This window comes from Eretmochelys imbricata, chromosome 1 (genome assembly GCF_965152235.1).
Source record: "Eretmochelys imbricata isolate rEreImb1 chromosome 1, rEreImb1.hap1, whole genome shotgun sequence".
NCBI classification, from domain to species: Eukaryota; Metazoa; Chordata; order Testudines; family Cheloniidae; genus Eretmochelys; species Eretmochelys imbricata.
Window position 1 is genome coordinate 285,199,686 of NC_135572.1, and position 22,135 is coordinate 285,221,820.

General features: G+C 42.4%; 1 protein-coding gene across 1 annotated transcript in view; it reads right to left on the reverse strand.

Annotated features, from left to right (window-relative positions):
* TMTC2 (transmembrane O-mannosyltransferase targeting cadherins 2) overlaps positions 1-14,116 on the reverse strand; it is a 380,329-nt gene extending 366,213 nt beyond the window's left edge. Inside the window, exon 1 of the mRNA XM_077807709.1 lies at positions 14,034-14,116. Within this exon, the coding sequence (XP_077663835.1) occupies positions 14,034-14,116 (83 nt within the window). The remainder of the gene's footprint in view (positions 1-14,033) is intronic.
* Positions 14,117-22,135: the final 8,019 nt, after the last annotated feature.

Here is a 22,135-nt window from a genome sequence, read left to right on the forward strand (position 1 = left end):
GAAAGCAGCTTGTTGCCTTCATACATTTAAACCTTTTTTATTGTTTTTTAACTCTATTTGTGGGGTATGAAGTTCCAGCTATTTGAGCCTATCTTTAGATAACCATGCAATGCCAGACTCCATAGTGAATGTCTGTAAACCTACTGGTTCAACTCAAGCTAAAATAATGACATTAAGAGTTGATAACAGCTGACAGCAATATGTTTGCACATATAGGAATCTACAAGAAGGTGCATATTGAAGAGAGATACTAAGCTGGACTACCAAAGGTGATGGTAATCTGGGTAAATTGACTACCGGAATGGAAAAAATAGAAAGGAACTGCCACTAAACTCCCTTCCTCAAAACTCAAAAAGAGATTATTTATATTACACTAGCATTTACAGACTCTTGACCACACCAGTCTATCCACTGTACATACACATATTAAGGACTGGTCTACACTAGATGTAACTTTAGCACCCTCATGGCCAAGACAGAGTCTGCTCTGCAGACAGCTCTGGCCAAGAGAAGATGCACACAGGAATGCAGCTGGAAAAATCCGAGGGGCACCTGTTCCAAACCCTCCAGAGTGAACACCCACCCACCGGAAAAGCACAGCGGATGTAAGAAAGGGAAATATGTATTTACAGAGATATGAGAGGAGAAAAACAACAAGGGGAAATGTAGGGGAGAGCAGTAAAACAGGGTTGCATCCCAACCAAGGCTCCACAGGCCCAATGGTAGCACAGTCTGAAAGGGCAGACACTGAGCAATGTGTCTGCACACAGAGTTCAGGAGTCCTGAGCAAAGTTCCAATCTGGCAGTTGAGTCCTGGGTGCTCCTAGTCGTCTTCAGCACCAGTAAACTTTCCCCAACAAACCCCTCCGGTGCCCTCTTCTACTGTTCTCTGCAAAGCCACACAGAGCGACCGCCTCGCTCCTTATTCCCAATGCACTGGCACAGAGCTCCTCCTAGTTCCTGTTCTGAGATGTCCCCGATCGGCCAGTTCTCTCTGCTGCTTCACTGTGCGAGGGCCTGCTTGCTGTAGCCCTTCTCTCTGGAGCTCCACCACCACACCCCTGTTTCTTTCCTCCCTCTCATTGCTCCCCCTCCCCCCTTCGGAAAAAAGATTTAAAGAATTCTTCAATCAACATAGCTACCATCTCCCTGAGCGGTGGATTTACTAGAGTGACAGGAGACCCCCTTCCACTGCTGTAGCAAGTGTCTACACAACTGTGCTGCTTTAGCATTTTAAGAGCAGACATAGCCTAAAATAATCCCTGCCCCAAAAAGTTTACAGTCCAAAAAGACAAGACAGACAAAGGGTGGGAGGGGAAAGAGAAGCCAAGAGATGCAGTCATTTGTCCAAGGTCACCCAGCCAGTCAGTGGCAGAGCCAGATATAGTAGATATAGGGCTGGGGCTCGACGTACATTGCTCTATCCACTGAACCAACCTGCCTCTCTGGAATTTTTTTTTTTTTTTTTTTTTAAAGCAAAGGGTGTGTATGAAACAAAATCATAGCTTATTCTCTTTGGTCTTTTGCCTTATTTTAACCTTACTCCTAAAAAGCTAAAATATTCTCAAAGTGAAGATTTCACTTTAATTTAAAAAATGGTAAGTGTGGGGGGTTTTAGTATTCTGAATGATTTTGATATACAGGAGGAATAATTTACAGTGATGTGAGGTACCCCATACTGCTATGCCTTTTCATATAAAGCATACAAAATGCATTCAGGTACAACAGTGTTACAAATAAGCTATAAATAAATGGAACTTTTATGAAAAACTAACTGCTACACATAAAAATACCATTTTGCCTGATGAAATTTGCAAAAAGAACGAATGCTAAGCCAATGCTGAAAAAATTTAACTACATGCATCCAAGCAGTGTTTAGATTATTTTTTGTTTATTTATTTATTTGGCTACTAGAAAAAAACTGTCTTTGATCTGAATTAATGTTTATTTGCGGGGCAGGGTTTCTTTGTTTTTTTAATTTAAATACTGTAAAAGATCAGCAAGTTTAGTTAAAGAACAGTTAATTGCTTAAATGAAAAAAAAAACTTTCCACAATTCCTACTGCAACTAAAGTTAACTTGCGAAACAAATACCTCCTTCCCCAAAAATATAACCTTTAAAAATTTCCTCTTGTACAAGTATATAAATACTGAGACTTAAATTAAGACTGATGTTACCAAGATTCACCTGTAATTATTTAGGCCCTGATCCTGCAATTAGATCCACAGTCAGACCCCACAGGAATCCAATCGCTCTCACCGTATGACAGGATCAGGGCCTAATATAAAAATAAATGTTTATGAAGTTTATCTATGACAAGGATCTTAGATTGTAATAGAAGATTTTCCAGACTAGACCAAATCTTAGAAGTCAGATCATGTATGTGAAAATAGATTTTCAAGTGGGGTGGGGCGTTTTTTTGAGGGGGGGAGCGAAGGTGTTTGAAAGACAGCACAGAGTGGTGAACCAATCACAGGACTAGTAACCAGAAATCTAGTCCTGGCTCTGTCACTGCTTTCAGGGACTCGCCCAAGGCCACACAGCTACTGGTGAAATCCTGGCCCTATTAAAGTCAATAGCAAAATTCCCACTGACTTCAACTGGCACCAGGTTTTCACTTAGTGTCTCCATCTGTGAGACTAAAACTTCAGCAGTGTTAGGAGGTTTGTCTGTTAGGGTATGTCTACACTACAAGCACTACAGTGGCACTGCTGCAGCACTGCATGAACAGCAGTTAGGAAAACGATTTTAATTGTCAATGAGACAACCCCAATACAAATGCATTGAGAAACAAACAATTATAACCTCACTAAGCCATTTTTACTACAATTTCAGAGTAGAATCGCACTTTTAAAGTACATATACATTTCACAAATCCATTGCAACAGAAGGGCCAATTAGTCACAAATTTAACTTGTTGCTGCCCTTGAGTGTTGTTATGTTGTATAATGCCATGTGCCCAATTTGGTTTTATGATACCATCAAAAGGCTTCAAGTACACACAGGACAGAAGGGGAGTGTATATGGTGCAGACCAGACTGAAGGCATATGTGTGGTGCATTTTAAGAAGCAGTTTTCCTCAAGTGTTTGTGCAGCAGTGTACTATTTAGCATGCTAGTTTGTTGTTTATGAGTCAGTGGTATCACCCTTGAGGGGCCAGCCCATAGGCAGGCTAAAGGATCTTCTATTGCCACCAGTTAAGTGATAGCACTCACAAGACGAAAACAAAAAATAAATACCCCTGGAGTCCTATGGGAGGACGTGGGGTATGTCTACACAGCAAGGAAAACCCTGAACTCAAGGAGCTCTGGCTGCCAGCTGTTTCATTGCAGCGGAGAGTTCCAGACTCAGGCTCTAGAACTCTGAGGTAGGAGGGTCCCAGAGCTCAGGCTCCAGTTCGGAAATCTACACAGCTATGAAACAGCCTATATCCCGAGTCAGCTGGCATGGGCCAGCAGCAGGTTTTTCTTTGCTGTATAGGCATATTCCAAAAGACCAAGGCAAAAATTTTCCGAAGTAGCTAGCGATTTTATCTGCTTGACTTTCAGAGGATGAGAGTTGCCAGGTTGGGGGTGGAATTAGACCTCCTTAAGTTATCAAGTTGGGCATCCAAAATCACTAGTCGGTTCTGAAAACATTGGTCCAGGTTTTAGGTCCAAACCTCTACCTCCCCCTTCCAGGACATGTGTGTTTTGTCTCATAACAATATAACAAATCCATACCTGCAGATAAGACACTTAATTTGTCAGAAATACACATACATGCATGAAAATTATGACGAACTTGACTACAAAACAAGTTAGGTGTTTGATCGCAGCATAATAATTTGAACAGAGACCCTAGGGACGGGGGCAGTCTAAGTACACTTTGGCAGAATCACACCTAAAATGGCTATAATAACTGAAGTCCACACTATGCTGGAAGTTAGTGATTGGAAAAGGAAACCAGCACCATTACAATTTAATGGTTCTAAAATAAGAGATGAGATCAGAGCAGAGTTTAAAAATGGTTAGGACATTAGTCAGTGACAGGTACAGAGGAAGTATTACCTAGCTCCCAGTAAACAACTTCAACTTTGTTATCCCCTTTTCACAGATTTTGGAGGAAGAACTATGGACCTGATCCGGACTTCATTAGAAAGAGTCAATGTGAATCTTTCCATTGACTAATGAGAACTGGATCAGGACAAGTGCTTATTTGAGAGAGAGGCAGACAGAGTGGAATTCTTTTCAAACACTGACATCCACTATGTCTAATGTATATTAAGTAGGGTTTCTGCTCCTTTTCTTTATCTATATTTCCTCACCCTACTAATGTTGGGGTTCTTGTCTCCCATAGGTTACTAGACCTTTTACCTCAAGTTTATTAGCATATAAGTCAATTAGTTACCATGGAATCCTTGTGGTCACTCATCTGTTGATGTTCCTACCTTAATATATCTAAAGCTGATAGCAACTGGAATCTTCTGGTTACTTGTCAGCAGTTTAATCTTACTTGTTTATGACCACATTCAATATCATGATATCTTATGATCTACGGTTCCTCCTGGCTAGCTGCTTACAAGAAGGCTTTTTTGGGTTTCTGGTTTAGTTTAGCTAAGCTATGGTCTTACAAGCCTTCACACTTTTAGGGCCTATCTTATACCTATGCAAATACCTATATGTCTTACAAGCCTTCACACAATGAGCTTATCTTATACCTATGCAAATACCTATAGGCTGCAAGGTTTCCCAGGGCTTGGTTGAACCCTATGTGAAGCGAAGTTCCTTGTTTACTTTCATGTGTCACCCTACTTATTTTCCTGTTGCAAATACTGAGGCTTGGTCTACACTTAAAACTTATGCCAAACTTGTTATCTCTCAGAGATGTAATTAAAGTGACTTAAACCCCAGTATAGACACCCTAGGTCAATGGAATCCTTCCGTCAACCTAGCTACCACTTCTCAAGAGGGTGGATGGAAAAAACCATTCCATCATGTAGTGTCTACACTACAACAGTATGGCTGCGCCACTGTAGCATCTGCAGTGTAAACAAACCCTACCTCTTAAAGAGATAAGATTTTGCTGATTACAATTGTCTTTTCTCCCTCACTCTCCCATCAAATCATTCCTCCATCTTAATACCACTTAATATTCAGAAAAAGAGAAGCATTGCTTAGCGCTTTTCGATGCCCACACATAGAATCCCAAACAATGGACTCCGACTTTTTGATGCCAAACTAAATAATCAGTATCATTCTGAGAAAGTTATTGGGAAGAGCCTAAGTGCTATTTCAGAGAGTGACAAATGAGCAATGCTTCTGCGTGGAAGTAAGCACTTAAATTAGCCACTATGTGAAGATGACATCTCAGAGACACGAGTACAGAATTTATAACCATGGCCGTCTTGTTTTCAGTGCTTTTGTTGCTCTCTTACCAAGTTAGTACTGTACTAGCTAGCTGAAGATTTACATTGTTAAATTCAGAAAGCAAAGGACTTTCGTAAACCTGTAGCGCTGAGTTCTGGAGGCAAAACTGTCTCCTCTCTCTTGGGCTGTGAGTCAAAAGCTCAAGCTTCCTTTCGTCTATTAGACAGGTCTATGAATAAAAAGGGGATCCCACAGACCAGACCAGTTGTGAAGTCGCAATGCTTTGTACTGCCATGCGGAAAATCCTGCTTCAATTACCTGCCAGTCTCGGCTTCCTGGACCAGCTGGGACTGAAAGCATTCCTGAGGCAATGGTCTCAGCTCCTGGGGAGGAGGAAGTGCTTTGAGTCACTCAACAATGACCCTTACAGATGAATTAAGGAGCTACATTGACTGGTTTCAAAGGGAGGTTCATTCATTCTCTGCTGGAATGGGAGACGCCAAAACACAAGGTCTCATGTCTGAGGTATTATGGAGAAGAAGTTAAAGATGGGCAGCAAGGAAAACGCCTATATTTTATTGTACTCATATTATACTATACACACACACACGTTTTTAGATATTACACTGATTTTGTAATGGTGTTAAAGCAAGAATATGAGCCATTTGTGGAAAAGCCATTGAAGAGCAAATAAACTGAAAATATGGAGCTCAGTCAAAATAAATAGTTTTGATGCCAGAAAACACAATAAACAAATGGCAAGAACTGAGACTACAATTTAAGGGGATAACCATAAAGAAGGTGAGTGAGCACTAAGAGAAAATACTCATCATTTGCATGGCGATTTATCCTCCTGCCAATTAGCCCCATGTTACAGATGGAAAAACTATGACAAAAAGACTAAGTAATTTGCACATGGCCACAGGAAGATGTCAGAGCCAGGATTAGAATTCAGGATTTCCTCACTACTTTTCCTTCTCTCTTCATTGGAAAGTAACAGGAGACTCTGGAGTGCAGTAAGTACCAGATACAGTGAGTAGCAGTCACAATTAGAGAACAGGAATACCCAACAGTTTTGTTGGATTTTAAGTGTAGACTTGCTCAGTCTGTAAACCAAAAGCAGTAATAGAATACTGAGATCCTTCATATGAAAGCCAGACTTAGGTCTCCTTGTTCCATTCTTTGCCATCCCTACAGTCCTCAGTGTTGGTTTTTCCTAACAAGCTACACATTCATCAGATCAGACAGGTGTAACAGCATCTCAACCATGCTGAAGCATCAACAGAAGGCACAGTGATAACATCTGTCAGCTCAACCATTTTTAGTTAAACATGCTGCAACCTGTATAGATACCACCTGATCCATTCATGAAAAACTGAAAACATGAACTCCTTTCTTTAACCCTAAAGGACCACGCAAGGTCCAAACAAATGTGACTTGAGAATCCGAACTACTAGAGATAGACTGAAACCTTGCAGTACTGCATGGTTTCTTGTTGGCATAAACAACTCGTGCGCAGAATGTGCTCAGATCTTTGAAGGCGGATAAGCAGAATACATGTGACCATTCATGATGCAAGTCAAGAGAGCACAAGCAGTTCAAAAGGTTGCCAAACCTCAAAGGCCAGCAATAGAGATCAACAATCAAGACGCCTTCCAAAACCATTTCAGCATGCTAGAGGCCAGGATATCCATGACCAAAGATGTAGGACAACCAATATAAAATTTGAGACTCCACATAAAAATAGATATTCTAGGTCAACAATACTGGGGGAAACTCAAAATGAAAAGTAAATAAATAAATGGGTACTTTTTTATTTTTTAAAGGATAAAAATTCAGACAAATCTGTAAAACAATATAATGGAGGAAATGTAAAGCTAACAAACTCATTGACCATGCTGCCAAAGAAGGGATTTGAGTTTTAATGGGTGTCAGCATGCTTTAAGCGAATTAAACAAGTGAAAGAACTTCCTCGGTGTTCAAAATTATTTTGCCTGCTACCTGAAGTTTGACTGTATGTTTGTAACAATCTCTACTACAGATTACCAAGAGGACTGAACCTAGAGCTTCAGCAGCAAGCACATGTAAGCTAGAGGCATGATTCCATGAATCCATAACAAATCTTGCTCCACAAGCAATCTCAGAGACCTCAAAGTTAGAAGAGGAATAAAAGAGAAAGGTAGGGAAGGGGAAGTGGCACTGGTAGTTCTAAATTATCACTCCTTTCTTACAGATATATCAGATGTTCAAGAAATAGAGGAGATTTCTGAGCCTTATGAATGACTTCCACTCTGGCAAGCTAACATGATGTTAATATTCCACAAAGCACTTCAATTTGAAACTCTATCATGAGCGGGATGAGCTTCCCGAAGATGAAGTAAGAACATAAGAATGGCCATACTGCGTCACTCCATCCTAGCTCAGAATCCTGCCTTCCAACAGTGACCAATGCCAGGTGCTTCAGAAGGAATGAACAGAACAGGTAATAATCAAGTGATCCAGGTAACTAGCCAATGACCCCAATACAGAGTCTTCTCAAATCCAGAAACAAGCAGTTATCCACCATGGACTAGATATTAGAGGAGGACAGGATTCATGCTTTACGTAACTGCTGTACATTCATGGAAAACTTTCAGGTTCTCATCTTATATTGTGATGTATAGGAATGCCAAACAGTAATTGACTTTCTGAGTCTGTACCATGGCATCCCTACTAAAGAGTCACAAATGTCATTCTTCTGGATGAAGGATATCTAGATTGATTAAGCAACAAAAGCTGACTCATTCAATGTGTAATGGTTGAAAAACAAACAAACAAACAAACAAGAAGTATTACAGTGGGCGTCATCGTGTGTTAGCATTGGAAAACGGAATAATATGATAAATGTCAATGCAATAGATTCATCAGGCTTCATGATCAGGTATTTTGTTTGCTTGGTTGCTTTTAATTATACCACTTGAAAATGGTTAGTCTCCTTAGCTGAGATTATGCAGGCATCTGTTCTGGAGTACATTCTCCTCTATCAATGCGTTAAAGGCCACAGCTTCAAATAACTGCTATCATCATGACCATTTTGAATAAGCACATTTAGCATGCCGAGCTGCAGGGAGGAAAAAAAAAAAAAAAAGAGAGAGTTAGGACTTTCCCATCTTAATCCCACTGTTGCAATCTGACAGTTTGCACCCATTTGACTATTATAACAGCAGGAACGTCAGTGCTTCCAGGAGTGTGCATTCGAACTGAAAAATTAAGTGTAGATGACAAGACAAAGGACTCTAAAAATCATAAATGTAAATTAATAATCAAATATACATAAAGATCAACTAAGAGACAGATGGCAAGCAGTTTTCCCCAGTGTACTTATAGTTGCTCTTCCAGCACATGTATTTGGGTCACTTGCTAGATTAAATCTCATGTGGCAGGCCCAACAGAGATACAGTGCAATAGCGTATGGATTCAGCTTAATTTTACTTTGAGCAATAGTTTTGGATAATAAATATCTTAAATGTGTACTAAGACTTGACACAGGTTGGAGCATTAAGCCAAAACTATAGAAGAGAGCTGTTTGAAATCATTTCCCATCAGCATGGCAGTTCAATTTGTGCTTACTAAACAGAATAGAGCATAAACTAAAACGTTGGTCTATTGTATTTTATTTGATTGAATAAACCTCCTACGCAATAAAGGTAGGAAACATACCTTCTATCATTCATATAAATGGCTGTTTTCCCCTAGCGATTAGTTCATAAAAAGGCTACCTCACAAAGAATTTCCTGTCATGTAATTCACTTTAACTTCTTGATTTACGAATCAAGATTGTAAAACTTGGGGATAGCATGCAGTCTACATTTGTCTACGATAATTACTGAAAGTAAGGGTGAACAACAGAATTCCATCTATCTACACAAAGGACATCTGTTTTAAAAAAACTTGGTATTTTCAAATGCATCAGTTTTATGAATGGTCTACAGAATTATCTAATCACTTAAGGTCAAAAGATCATACTAATACTATCCTTAAAATGAGCCTTTCTTCAAATACTTAGTAGAAGAGCAAAAACTTCAATGGAGGAGTTGTTATTGAGATGGTCACTGTAGATATGTACGATCTCAGGTAACAGAAGCACTAAATCTTGCACACCCCAGTTGTACACTTACAGTGACCTAGCACAAGTTACACCAAGGACTACACCATCACAACAAAGCACCCAATAGCCAGTTAAACAAAAACTGCAATTTAAAGTCAAGCACAAGTGGGCAAGCAAAAGCAACTGTGTTAGTCTAATCACAGCAGTAGACATCTTTCCTGTCATACTGGTACATATAAGTGCAATTCTCATTACCGTGAATGAGAATTTAATGTACATGACTGGAAATTAGCCCCCTTAATCTGGCAAGAAATTGGATTTAACACATGGCAACAAAACCACAAGGAAATCTTCAACGCAGCCCAGTCACGGAAATTACATTCCCCCAATACGGCTGTATCAGTTCCAACTGATTTTTCTCAGCTAAACCCTGTGTTAACCAGCAATGTCAGCTCAATGTGGTATTACACAAAATTTAAGTATTGTACTCCCCATTCAACTTGTTCTTTCGTATAATTTTCTCCCTATCTCCCAATGATCAACTGGCCAAAAAGAAAGATAATTGGGAAAAATATTTACCTTATTTCTAGATGAAGAGAGGGAGTCTTTCCACATGATCTTAGCATGCAATTTAGAAACATCAAGACCCTTTAGGAAAATTACAGCAGAGGGGAGGAAAAGAAACATGCTTTTGTAAATTCTGCATGCATCATTTGAATTTTCTGGGATTAGAGGGGAACAGAAAAACAGGGGGGACTCCCTCCATTATACTGCACTTTGGTTTAGTTGCCACTACTTCAGTCAAAGTTTTCAATACCCAGTCTGAACCATAAGAAAATCAACAGGCGTTCATTCTCCTCATTAATATTCCACAGACAAGTCTAGCTTTCAAGTACACTTCACGTAAATTATATGAATTTACGATTAAAGGAAGGGATGTACACATTTTCTTATTCTATTTCTTACCCAAAGACTTTAAATTCATTCCATTTCAATTTAACTGGATGAATGGGGTGAGAGGGGAGAAAAACAGAAATATTGAGCCCTTTGATATAAAACAATCAAGTTTAGACGAGGTAAGTTTGTTATATCCCCATCACGCACAGTTTTCGGTATGGTGCCATGAAGCCTCTAAAATATTAAGTTTTACCATAGGGAAATTGATTTTGCTATAAGAAGTTTTTACGATGCCACTTAATCTTAGCCAACCTACTTAAAAAAAATACAGAAAGCAATTACAGACACCCTTTATATAGTAAGCTTGGTCATTATATATATAAAGAACAGATTCTGATATAATTTCAAACTAGTGGAAAAGGAAATAGAAAAAGTTAAGGTAACATGATGCCCTCCTGAAACAAACATTACAGTTTCCAAGCTTAAATGTACAATCTTGATTCACTTAAAGTTAGAAGCATGATCCGTCTCCCACATGGGGTGCTGTGTCCTGCAGTTCCAACACTGACCTCCTTATCTAGTGTTACTTTTCAAGAAAGGTCCTGTAGGGCAGTGCCATTCTGCGATTACAGTTAAAAGAACATTTTAGGTCTGAGAATCCCATTTTTAAACACGGTGAGCTAGGAAAAGCTATTACTATCTTGCAACATTTGTTTTTCCTGTCCCTTTCAGTGAGGTAGTTGAAAATGTGCTAATTAGATGACCTACTGTACAGAACTGTCATTAATTGGAGTTCAGTGAACCCTAGTGAATTGCTATATTTTAGTTACAACTACTAGAAGTGTTTAATTTATTTAAAAGCCAAAGACATAAACAAATCCGTATTTTAGAATTTAATTTAAACAGTGTGAGATTTATGTTAAGAGGATACCATGTGATTATCTTTTCCATTCTTTCAGAGATGGCCTGCAATTAAACATTACTAATATTTTCTAATGCAGTGGTTCTCAAACTTTTGTACTGGTTACCCCTTTCACACAGCAAGCCTCTAAATGCAATCCCCCCCTTCTAAATTAAAAATACTTTTTTATATTTTTAACACCATTATAAATGCAGGAAGCAAAGCGGGGTTTGGGGTGAAGGCTGACAGCTCATGACCCCCCATGTAATAACCTCACAACCCCCTCAGGGATCCCGACCCCCAGTTTGAGAACCCCTATTCTAATGGTGTTAAAGCACAATTATGGTAGGATCGAGAGACCTTGACCGCTACATCAATAACGCTAAGTAGTATTTCAAATGAAACTGCAATCTTAGCTAATTTGGACTGACCAGTGGAAACAAAAGTTTATACCACATCCTTAAACAACCCAGTTTTGCAATACATGCTACTTAAGTTCACATAAATATTCCAAAATTCCTACAGTTCTTAAGTGTAACAGGATGGGTTCAGATAGTGTCAGTGTGTGAAAAAAATTCCCCACTTTCGGTTGAGCTAAATCAGACCTTACATTTCAGAATAAAAGTAGATTTTTCTTCTGTGTGGTTTTTAAAAGGCATATTAAAACAAACAAGAATCACTATACAAAACTGGAAGGCTGACAAACTAGAATATTTTAAACTACCTCACAGAACTTCTTCAAATACATGTAATTGACTTTAAGGATTAAAGTTTGAATGGTTACAGTCTGAAACTGTAAACTGTTCCAGGGCTAAGATGCTGGATAACAATTGAAATTTGGCATTCAGTTTCAGTATAATAGTAGGAACCCTCAAAAAAGGGGGTTTATTCTGGAAAGCGTGGTAGACCTTAACTATGGCAGGTGCACTCTTATACTGTGTAAGAGAATGGAAGAACATTCCAAGTTCAGTAATTAATTGACTCCAGTACAGAGACTATTTCCCAAGGCAATGGACTAATCAAAGCCATAACTGATCCTTTCCCTTCCCATTAATGTCCCTGAAAGTTTGGAACAAGTTATCTAGCAATAGCTCTGCCTTAGTCATTTCCCACTCTCAATCTTTCCCCTCACACACCTTAGCTAAATAAAAGCTCCAAAAGGTTAATACCCATAGACTCTAGCTAGAAATGTTTTTGCCAATCAATGTGCATATGAAACACGAATCGCTGACCTATAAGTTATATACACATATATTCATTTTTTAAGTTTGATTAGGTCTAGGACAAGGACATACTGTGGTGGCCAGTTACTAGTAGATAGGAGGATTCAAGCAGCATGGCTTCCACATAAAGCCACTCTGCCAAATCCCAATCACCAACTCACCCTTACCCAGAGGATTAATTCACTTTCCAAAGCAGAGAGAGGCTGATGAAAAGCTGTCAAAGTAAATCTATGCTCACTTTTTGGATGGTTCAATTTCAATGTAGCATGAAACACCCCAGGATGGTTAATAAGTTTAGCCAGGCGTGCTGTTCTCCCTAATATATTTTAATTATGCATCTGTTTTAATTGTAATCAGATTAAGTGACCGGAAAAGGCACAAATTGGAATGTTCCCTAATTGCTAATGGAGCTTTTCATCAGTTTCTAAACACAAGTACATTTAAGAAAGAAATAGGTAGAGACACCAGCAAAACCGTGACATTTTCCAGCAATCGATGCAGTTTCTTTGACAACACAGTTCAGGTCTCATTAGCTGCCCAAACTAACTCGAATGCAAAAGACAACTTCAAGCCCCAGGGACTTCATCTTTGCTAATTAGCATAAAGGAATGTTGAACACACAAACTAAAGCTACAAAATTAAAATTAAAACTAAATGCGTTTAGAAGCGCTGCTTATCCGATCTTCAGCGGGCACTGCATACACACACGCAGTATGCACTTGCAATAAGTACAGTGCAAAGTTAAAGCAGAAATCTCTATTCTGCTACTATAGTCTGTGTGTGTGCCAGAGAGAAAGAGAGAACTGTCAAATGCTTCGGAAATCAGATAGTCACAGAATCAGTGGAGGGAAGAGATCTGTTACTGGGGGCGAATCTTCCTTCCCAACCCAGACGTTACATCGTTTAACGGGTTTTTGTTATACTAAGTAACATACACAAACACGAGAAGTGGAGATACACACACAACGTTCATAACGCCCACCGAGCAGAGATGTTCGTTTTCCCCAAAACTTAAGCGCTTGCAAACAGTGGAGGGGGAGGGAAGGGGGGATTGCAGAGAAAGAAGCGGTTTGTTAGGACATACAGCAGCTCGTCTTGCCCCCCACCCGCACCGCTTTTCCGTTCTCTCTTCTTGCAGCTGTTTAATTCCCCGTTTAGAATAAACAAACTTGATCTACACGAGTCCTGACAGCGGGGCAGCCTGGGCATTAGAGGGCTGCGCTCTGGCAGGCACCGAACAATGCTAGCTAGGCAAAGCAGCGGCGAGGGGCGCATTTAACGCTGAAGATACCGCAGACTAAGGCTCTGCCTAACCCTTCCGTCAACAGGTGAGCGCGTCCCCCACCGCGCGCCGCCCCGGCCCCCACTCAGGGAGCCCGGCCAGGAGCCGGGGAGGAAGGGGGGGTTCGCGCCTGCGGAAGGCGCTCGGAGCAGAGGGGGCTCCGCCAGCGCTGAGCCCCGGGGAGCTCTTCTCTCAGCCGGCGGCGGCTCCTGCCCAAGTTGTTCCCAGACCCCCCCGCGCTCCCCTAGGGCTCCCAGCGCAGGCTGGCTGCACGGCTCCCGCCGGCACCACCTACCTGTCATCGTAGCAGAAATCCGCCCCCAGGGTGTTGAGATACAGGACGAGCCCCAGGGCGCCGCTCACCAACTCTGCGATCATCTCTCCTCCGCCTCCTTCCCCTTACGCCGCCGCCGCTCCAGCACCGGGGCAGCGGCAAAAAGCATCCACCCGCCCCCTTCCCCTCGCTCGCCTCACTTCTTCCTTCTCCCCGCCCGGCTCCGGCCACTTCTCGGCTCCGGGCTCAGCTCGGCGCGTCCCGCATCCTCCTCCTCCACGCCCTCGGGCAGCAGCAGGAGCCGCGCTCCGCACCGGCGGCAGCCGGTTTATTGTTCGCCGCTCTCCGCTTCTCCCCTTAACCCATAGCAGCTCGGGGAGCGCCGGGGAGAGGGAGCCGGAGCAGCCGCTGCTCTTCCTCCGCCCGCCGCCCGGGGTGCCGGTGCCTCCAAGCCGGGCGCAGCTCAGTCACTCTTCATTGGCTCCAGCCAAAGCCCCCGCTCGCTGCTGAACTGCGAGCACCGCTGCCGAGGCTCCGCGAGCGCCCGCGTGGGGCTCACCCCGAGCTCCCAGCGCGCGTGCGCGCCCCCTCCTCCGCCCCGCCCCTCTCCTCTCCCCGCCCGCGCCGGCCCCGCCCCCCGCCGTCCTTTCCCCTTGGGTTGCACGCTGGGAGCCGCTGGAACAGCGCGGGCGCGGCGGGCAGAGCGCCCCGGCGAGAGGCTGGCACAAGCTTGCCACAACTCCTCCCCTCCCCAGCGGCATAAATAGGCTGGAAATTCAACACGAGGAAGCGAGCCGGGGCCGTTGCGGGGGGACCCTTTAGCTTCCACCTGCCTGACTTGGGTGTCTGGGGTGCCCCCAGGAGCCTGGGGTCGCGGTTGCGCGGCGCGCAGGAAAACGCTGAGCGGCAGGGGCTGCCCGCCGGTAACACTGCAGAACAATTGCGGCCCGGGGGGAAGTAGCCCCGCAGGCGGCGCGCAGGGAAGCCGGAACGCGGCGCGCACGTGTGGAGGGCGGCGGCGGGAGTGGAAATCCGACATGAGCTGTGCTGGGAGCCCGGCGGGGGGAAGCCAGGCTCTGCAACGCTCTTCGATCGTGCCCAGGGCAGGGAGGCACGGCGCCAGGGAAAGGGTGCGGGTCCGCCAAGGGTTTGCTACCCCTGCCTCCGTTTTACACCGATTCCCCCGTTTCAGTGCGTTTCTGAACGGGTTCCACGAAGTGGCGCATCACGCCGTCCGTGAGGCGTGGGAAGCCGCACCTCCCGCCGGATGCAATACGGTGGGGAGTTTTGAACAAGTTCCTGCCCCCCCACACACACACACCCCCCCACCCATTGCTATTTCACGCCGTTCTCTCCAGCCTCGCGGTGGATTGAGTCCATTAAGACCTCTCTCGGGGCAGTGCTTGAGGTGCTCTTGTGAAGCCTGCCGCTGTGTGTCACAAACACAAAAAGGCGTGTCGGCATGACCGGGAGCAGTGGTTGCAGGCGTGAGGGTGTGGTGAGGGCTGTACAGCACATTAAAGCGTTGAGGGGGCCTTACTGAACCCACTCCTGGGAGCTACCGGGGGTTAGCGGTCCGACTGCCGCTCCGAGTACAGCGCCTAGATCTCACATGCTCAGCTGCCAGAAAGAACCTTGCCTCCAAAAATCAGCTGGGAACCTATTTTATATAGCTGCCCAGACAATCCTGGTCAGCTCTACGTAGTATGTCTCTGTAACAAGATGATTGAGTTCAGACCCAGCTCCTCTGGTGAGCCATCCCCCCAAAAACCGCATAAAAGACAAGGTAATGACTGTTGGGCCATAGCAGCAGAAACATCTTTGTCAACTCCATCCAGGAAGGATATATGAATGGCTGGGATTTTTCCCCCAAAGCAGCAGGGGGGAACTACTGGCTGGAAGAGAGGAGGTCCTGCAAGGAATCCTTAGGAACAACCAAGCCTGGGGACAAAGTTTAGCTGAGGTTGATCTCTAATTTTTGAGTTACCACTAAAGCCACAGCCCGGATAATTCAGTGGCAGAGGGAGCATAAAAAGCCCCCTACCTTTGAGTGGACTGCATGAGGGGCAAGCAGCAGCTGTCCCTACTCTTCTGAAGGTGCACAGTTCCCCACTGAGGCTTTATAGGCTTCACCCCATCATTAGCAGGAGTAGACTGCACTTACAAGGGTGCAAAGTGCCTGTGCAACTGGAATGTAGTGCAGTCGCTGTGTGGGTCCCAGGGTATTAAGAAACAAGGTGGGTGAGGTACTATCGTTTATTGAAACAATGAGGAGTCTGGTGGCACCTTAAAGACTAACAGTTTTATTTGGGCATAAGCTTTTGTGGGTTAAAAACCCACTTCTTCAGCTCCTCATTGTTTTTGTGGATACAGACTAACAGGGCTACCCCTCTGATATCTTTTATTGAACCAACTTCTGTTGGTGAGAGAGACAAGCTTTCGAGCTACACAGAGCTCTTCTTCAGGTCTTGTGTAGCTCTAAAGCTTATCTCTCTCACAGAAGTTGATCCAATAAAAGATATTACCTCACCCCTTCTCTGTGCAACTGGAAGACATTTTGGTTTTCCAATGCACCATTGTACCAATAAAGGAGAAGGACCATTGTAAAGAGTTTTCTTAGCTGGGTGAAATGTGGTTTACACGATCACACAGCTGAACATGTATGACACCTGAACCTTTACATGTCATGTCAGCAACAGGATTCCACACACAAGAAAATGATGTGGCCCAGCAGATGAAGTAGCCAGTGCAGTGACTTTGCTACAGGGATCCACAAGACCCTACTTGGAGACATAGGCTCTTTGCCTAACTCAGGAAATAACCCTGGGGAAGAGAAATAACAGGGTGGATAGAGTGCTAGGAGAGTTGCTTCTGTTGCTCAGTTGGTTAAAAATAGTAACTGCACTGGTGTTATTAATTATATTGTGATATATTTTACCATATGATCAGGAAATGTCAGATAATTCATACTGACTCACAGTAGGCTTACTATATGACATGTGATAATCACAAGGTATCTGGCAAGGTAATTTAGGAATTCCCTTCCGACACCAAGCAGCCACTTCCAAGATAACTTTTTTTTCCAAGAAATTCACATTGTCACAGATTCTACTATCATGGGAAAGAGAAGAAGAAGGTTGTAACAACACATATTAACAACAGTAATTGTGAAGATGACTTGAGTTATTCAACCTAAAAAATACTCTATTGTATAGTTTAGTAGGCACATTTCTATGAGTTGAGCACAATTAATTTAACAGCTTTAGCACCAACATGGAAATCTTTTCTTCCAATAAAATGTAAAAGGACTCTGAGCCATTGTGTTTCAATATATTTCACCTAAGCCATGCCTTGAAGATAAAGCTGGGGCACAGCATGAAGAAAAGCACATGCCTGTCACAGTGACAGATTTGGTTATTCGGTCACTGACTTTGATACCATGGTGATGAGCGTGGTATAAAACCAAAGATAGATTTGAATAGACACTTCAGAGTCTACACACCATGCTGAGCAATGGCTTTCAGAAAATATTTGTGCCAACTCCTTTGCCATAGAGGAAGAATAGAAAGACTGAGCCCTGAAAGAAAAGGAGTACTTGTGGCACCTTAGAGACTAACCAATTTATTTGAGCATGAGCTTTCGTGAGCTACAGCTCACTTCATCAGCTCACGAAAGCTCATGCTCAAATAAATTGGTTAGTCTCTAAGGTGCCACAAGTACTCCTTTTCTTTTTGCGAATACAGACTAACACGGCTGTTACTCTGAGCCCTGAAAAGCTTCTAATGATTTTGCATTTAATGGAACAGTTGAAGTATTAAATGGCAATACAAATATTGTCAAAATGTGTCTATATCTGTATTTTATCAGTTGTTACAGCCACGCACAAACAAGTAGGTGTTGCAACATATGCATAATTCTGAACAACACATTGTAGTTTGCAATGCTATGCCTTAGTGAGCTCAAAGTGTAAAATATAGTACAAGTCAAAAGTACCACTCAGCTGTGTTATTGCTGTTTAACATCAATGATAAATAGATTGTTCTAAAAAAAGTAACCAAATTAATTGGAATACTTAAATGAAGGAGTGTACTGGGAAGTTTGGAACACTGTCAGTAAATCAGTTAATGTTCTTGTAATTCTCTCTCATTAAAGCTAATATTAAAAAATTATATACAGGTTAAGAAAAGAGTGTCTGTACATCTGGGCATAATGCTTAGTTTATCCACGCATACAAAGTTTGTTTTTAAAATCATAAGATACATTTAGTGCATAATCAGCAATAACCCAAATAAATTTAAGAATACAGTTTAGATATTAGCATCCAAGTATTCGGGTACAAACATGTCTTGAAATTTGAGTCTCAAATGTGCAAATAAGTAGTACATCTTCCCAACCTTCACAACTCCCCTTTCAGCCGCTCCATCCATGATAAAGAAATAGATTTGTATTTCTGGTCAGTTGTGGTCCAAATCAAATAAACCACTTATTGGTTATGTTTTGAGTAATCGTTCTAAAAATCTCTTTACATTTCACACAATGGAATTAATCATTTTGGGGATTTATAAAATATCTTTTTTCCCTCTTGATTTGCTAACTGGGGAGTGAATATACTGAAAAATTACAACACTATACAAATTAGCTAGATCAAGTAAGATGAGGGACTGCTAAACTAATTATAATCAAAATCTAGGACCAGACTGTGAACACTTCACAAGCAATTGCATTAACATCAATGGAATTACTTATGTCAGAAATTGTTTATTGAGGTGAGTAACAGGTTCACAATCTGGCCCTTAATTTACCTACAGAAGAAGATGGAGTGTGGAAGACAGTTTTAACTAAATGCCTTTCTCAAAATCACTCGGGTTCACAGATAAAGAGCTGCTTAATTTTATGGACTTTATTTGGGGAGGGGGGGAAGGGACATGTGTTAGCATGTGGCTTCCTGACATGTTGACAGGATCCCATTCCTTCTCAAGGGAATCAGCATCGTCTTTCTTCTTTTAATCATTCTGTAATAGTAATAATAAAATTAATATTAAGAAAAGCAAATCCATTTCACAACCATAAATCCACTTCACAACTAGTAAAATCTAGTGGAAATCTAAGAAAAAGGACAGTGTAAATTGCCATCTATATGAACAAAACATGTAATGAACTTATATTAATAACAGAAAGAGATTCAGCAAGGATTTCAATAGAGTAACTTTTATAGGAAGCATATTTCCAGGAGACACCAATTCCTACTTTAGATCAGTCAGTGGAGCTAGAGTATTGCTGCAGAATTGATACATTCATGGAGGAAAAGAGAGAAAAAACATTTTTAGCTTTAGATAATGTAATTACATGCAATCATGCAGCTTCACTCTGCCCTCTCTGGTAAGAACCAAGGATGGTAAAGGCAGATTTCTACGTCTTTAGAGATAGATAAATTAGATGATCAATCTATCATCTAAAAGTGTTAGCTCCTAACAGCTATGAAGAAAAATAATTAGCTATTTTACTGAAAAATAGGGACTTAGGCTGGGATTCACAAAGGGACTTGGGTTGCAATGCTGAGTGTCACAGTGCCTAACTTTCAGGCACCCAGAAAATCACAGGAACAACACTGTGATCCACAAAGTCGAGTTAGATGTTTAAATTCCATATATAATGACTGGGGAGAGATAGGCACCTAAGAATGGGATCCACAAAAGACAGCACACTAGGTGCACAGCTACCTAAACTGACCAATGGGAGATGCCTACCAGAGGATTGTGTGCTAAGTCCTGCCCCTCTCTCAGATCCAGGCACCTACATCCAGGCTGCAGGGAGATACCTATCTCTGTTATCCACGAACCGGAACCAACCACAGGACCAGTATAGCCATTGGGCCAAAGAGAGTGAGAGAATGAGAATGACTCTAGTGTTTAAGGCCCTCTCATGGGAGGTGGGAGACCCCGTGTCCAGTCCCCCTGCTCCAATCATTAGTTATCCACAGTGGAACAGCTTCAACATGAGAGACCGAGGAACCCCCACATCAAAATATCCCATAGCTCAGTGGTTAAAGCACTCTCCTGGGAAGTGGGAGACCTTAGTTCATATCTCTTTTTCCCTCCCCTGGCAGAGAGGGGGGAACTGAACCTGGGTCTCCCACATCCCAGGCAAATGCGCTAAGCACTGATGTAAAAGTTATAAGGTCAACACCGTCACCTCCTTTTCTGACATGATTTTAAATGGGACCTGATCCAGTAGGCAGCCTCTTAGTGTACCTACTGGATTGGGCCCCACACACAATATAGGTGGCCGAACACCTATCTTCCTCAGTTTGTGAATCTGTCTGGGGTTGAAGTGGGAGACAGGCATCCAGATGCCCAGAAGGAGGCAGGAGTGCACATGCCCAGAGATGAAAAAATAAGCACCAAATTTTTACTTTGAAAACTTAGGTGCTACATGAGTTTGGGTATCTACAGGGCTTGGCAGGAGTTTTGTGGATTGTAGTGGAGCTGAAACTGGGACTTAGGTACCTAAACCCAAGATTTATCCACCTTTGTGGATCTGAGCCCGAATTCAAGTTTCTCAGTTTGAAAATCCTAAATACTTTGTGTTTCAGCTTTTCTTTTTGATTAGTTATTTATTTCACTCTAATAGCTACAACACACTACAACCTGAAGATATCTGAACACGGAGAGTTAAAGTCTGGGGAGGATATTTCCCTTTCTCAATATACTTTGTATCCTCAGAAATGTGCTATTTCTAATTATTTAGCTGTCTCAAAACTATGCTAGACAATGTGTAAACCACATGATCCTCTGTACCAAGGATTCTTGACTGAAGTATTCTAAAGTTTCACCACACCTGGGAATCTATCCCTTTTGATCTACTTATAACACACAGAAGGAAATGCAGTTTTTAGGAAGTCCTTACAATTGAGTCACTTAAAATAACCTCTCAGCCATTGGCTTAATCTTGAAACTTACTCTTCGCTCACATGAGTAGTCTAACTAGTCAATGGAGAGCGAGTAGAGGGCAAGATCGTAGCCTAAATTTGAACTAACAGCTTTAATTAGCATATTTCAATAACAGATTGTTCTGAGAATTCAGGAAGACTGTGTGGATTTAGGAGATACTCCAGGGAGGGGTAAAATTATTTAAGGCTACATCGTGGCCTGGTCTGTGTGGTCACACATAAGCATAAGGGGGACTAAGACATTCATCCTTGAAAGCTGGTGTGGCCGCCTCACATTTCTGCTGCACACAGAGAGGCAGAACTAGGGGCTGCATGCTCAGTACTTCCATTCCACATATGTGAGTGCAGAGAAAACATGGAAGGGTGGGGAGTAGTCTGGACTGCTATAGGACTGCTAATCTTCTACTGGTATGAGCAAGCAGCAGATTACTTCCCCCTGGAGGAATCATGACTCTCTGAATGCATATACTTTTGGTGTGAACACTCATACATGAGAATGTAGCATTTGGGGCCTGTCAATACTCACATGACTCTCAAGTTCACTATGCTCACTATCCTCACATAGTTCATGTCTACACAGGGATATTACACCAAACTGTTTGTTCACTCTAGGTTGAGTGATTTAACTATATCAAACTGAAGTGCGTCCATACACTTTGCTTTGCCAGCTTAAGGAACTTTCCTTATTAATCATTGTATCCATAGAGTTCTCTACTTGTTCAAACTAACCATTTAGCATTCAGGGCAGATATACCATGGTGCAGTGCTGTACTGCTTAGCTCTGTGCTCTTTCTCAAAGTGCACTCTGGGAACTACAGACATTCTGCCAAACTAATAAATTCCCATGATTCCTCTCTTGGCATCCATTACTTTTGCTCGTGCCATTTTTGACCTGCTGTCAGGCAGTATAGGGAACACACTGCTGTGATCTGTGACCATGACAGTCATCAATGCAAACAGAATGATGCACATGTCTTTTGCAGTTGTGCAAGCAGATGGATTTGGCTCGGTGGTTCCATAGGGCTTTTTATACAGTGGCAGCATGGCTAATGGAGGAAGCAGCAAGTGAACAATTAGTTCTACAAGGCATTTATCTAGAGCAGTTTATTCAATGGAGCGCTTGCTTCTGGGCTTAGTCAACTAGCAGTGAGTGGTGGGAGAGCCGTGATGTAGA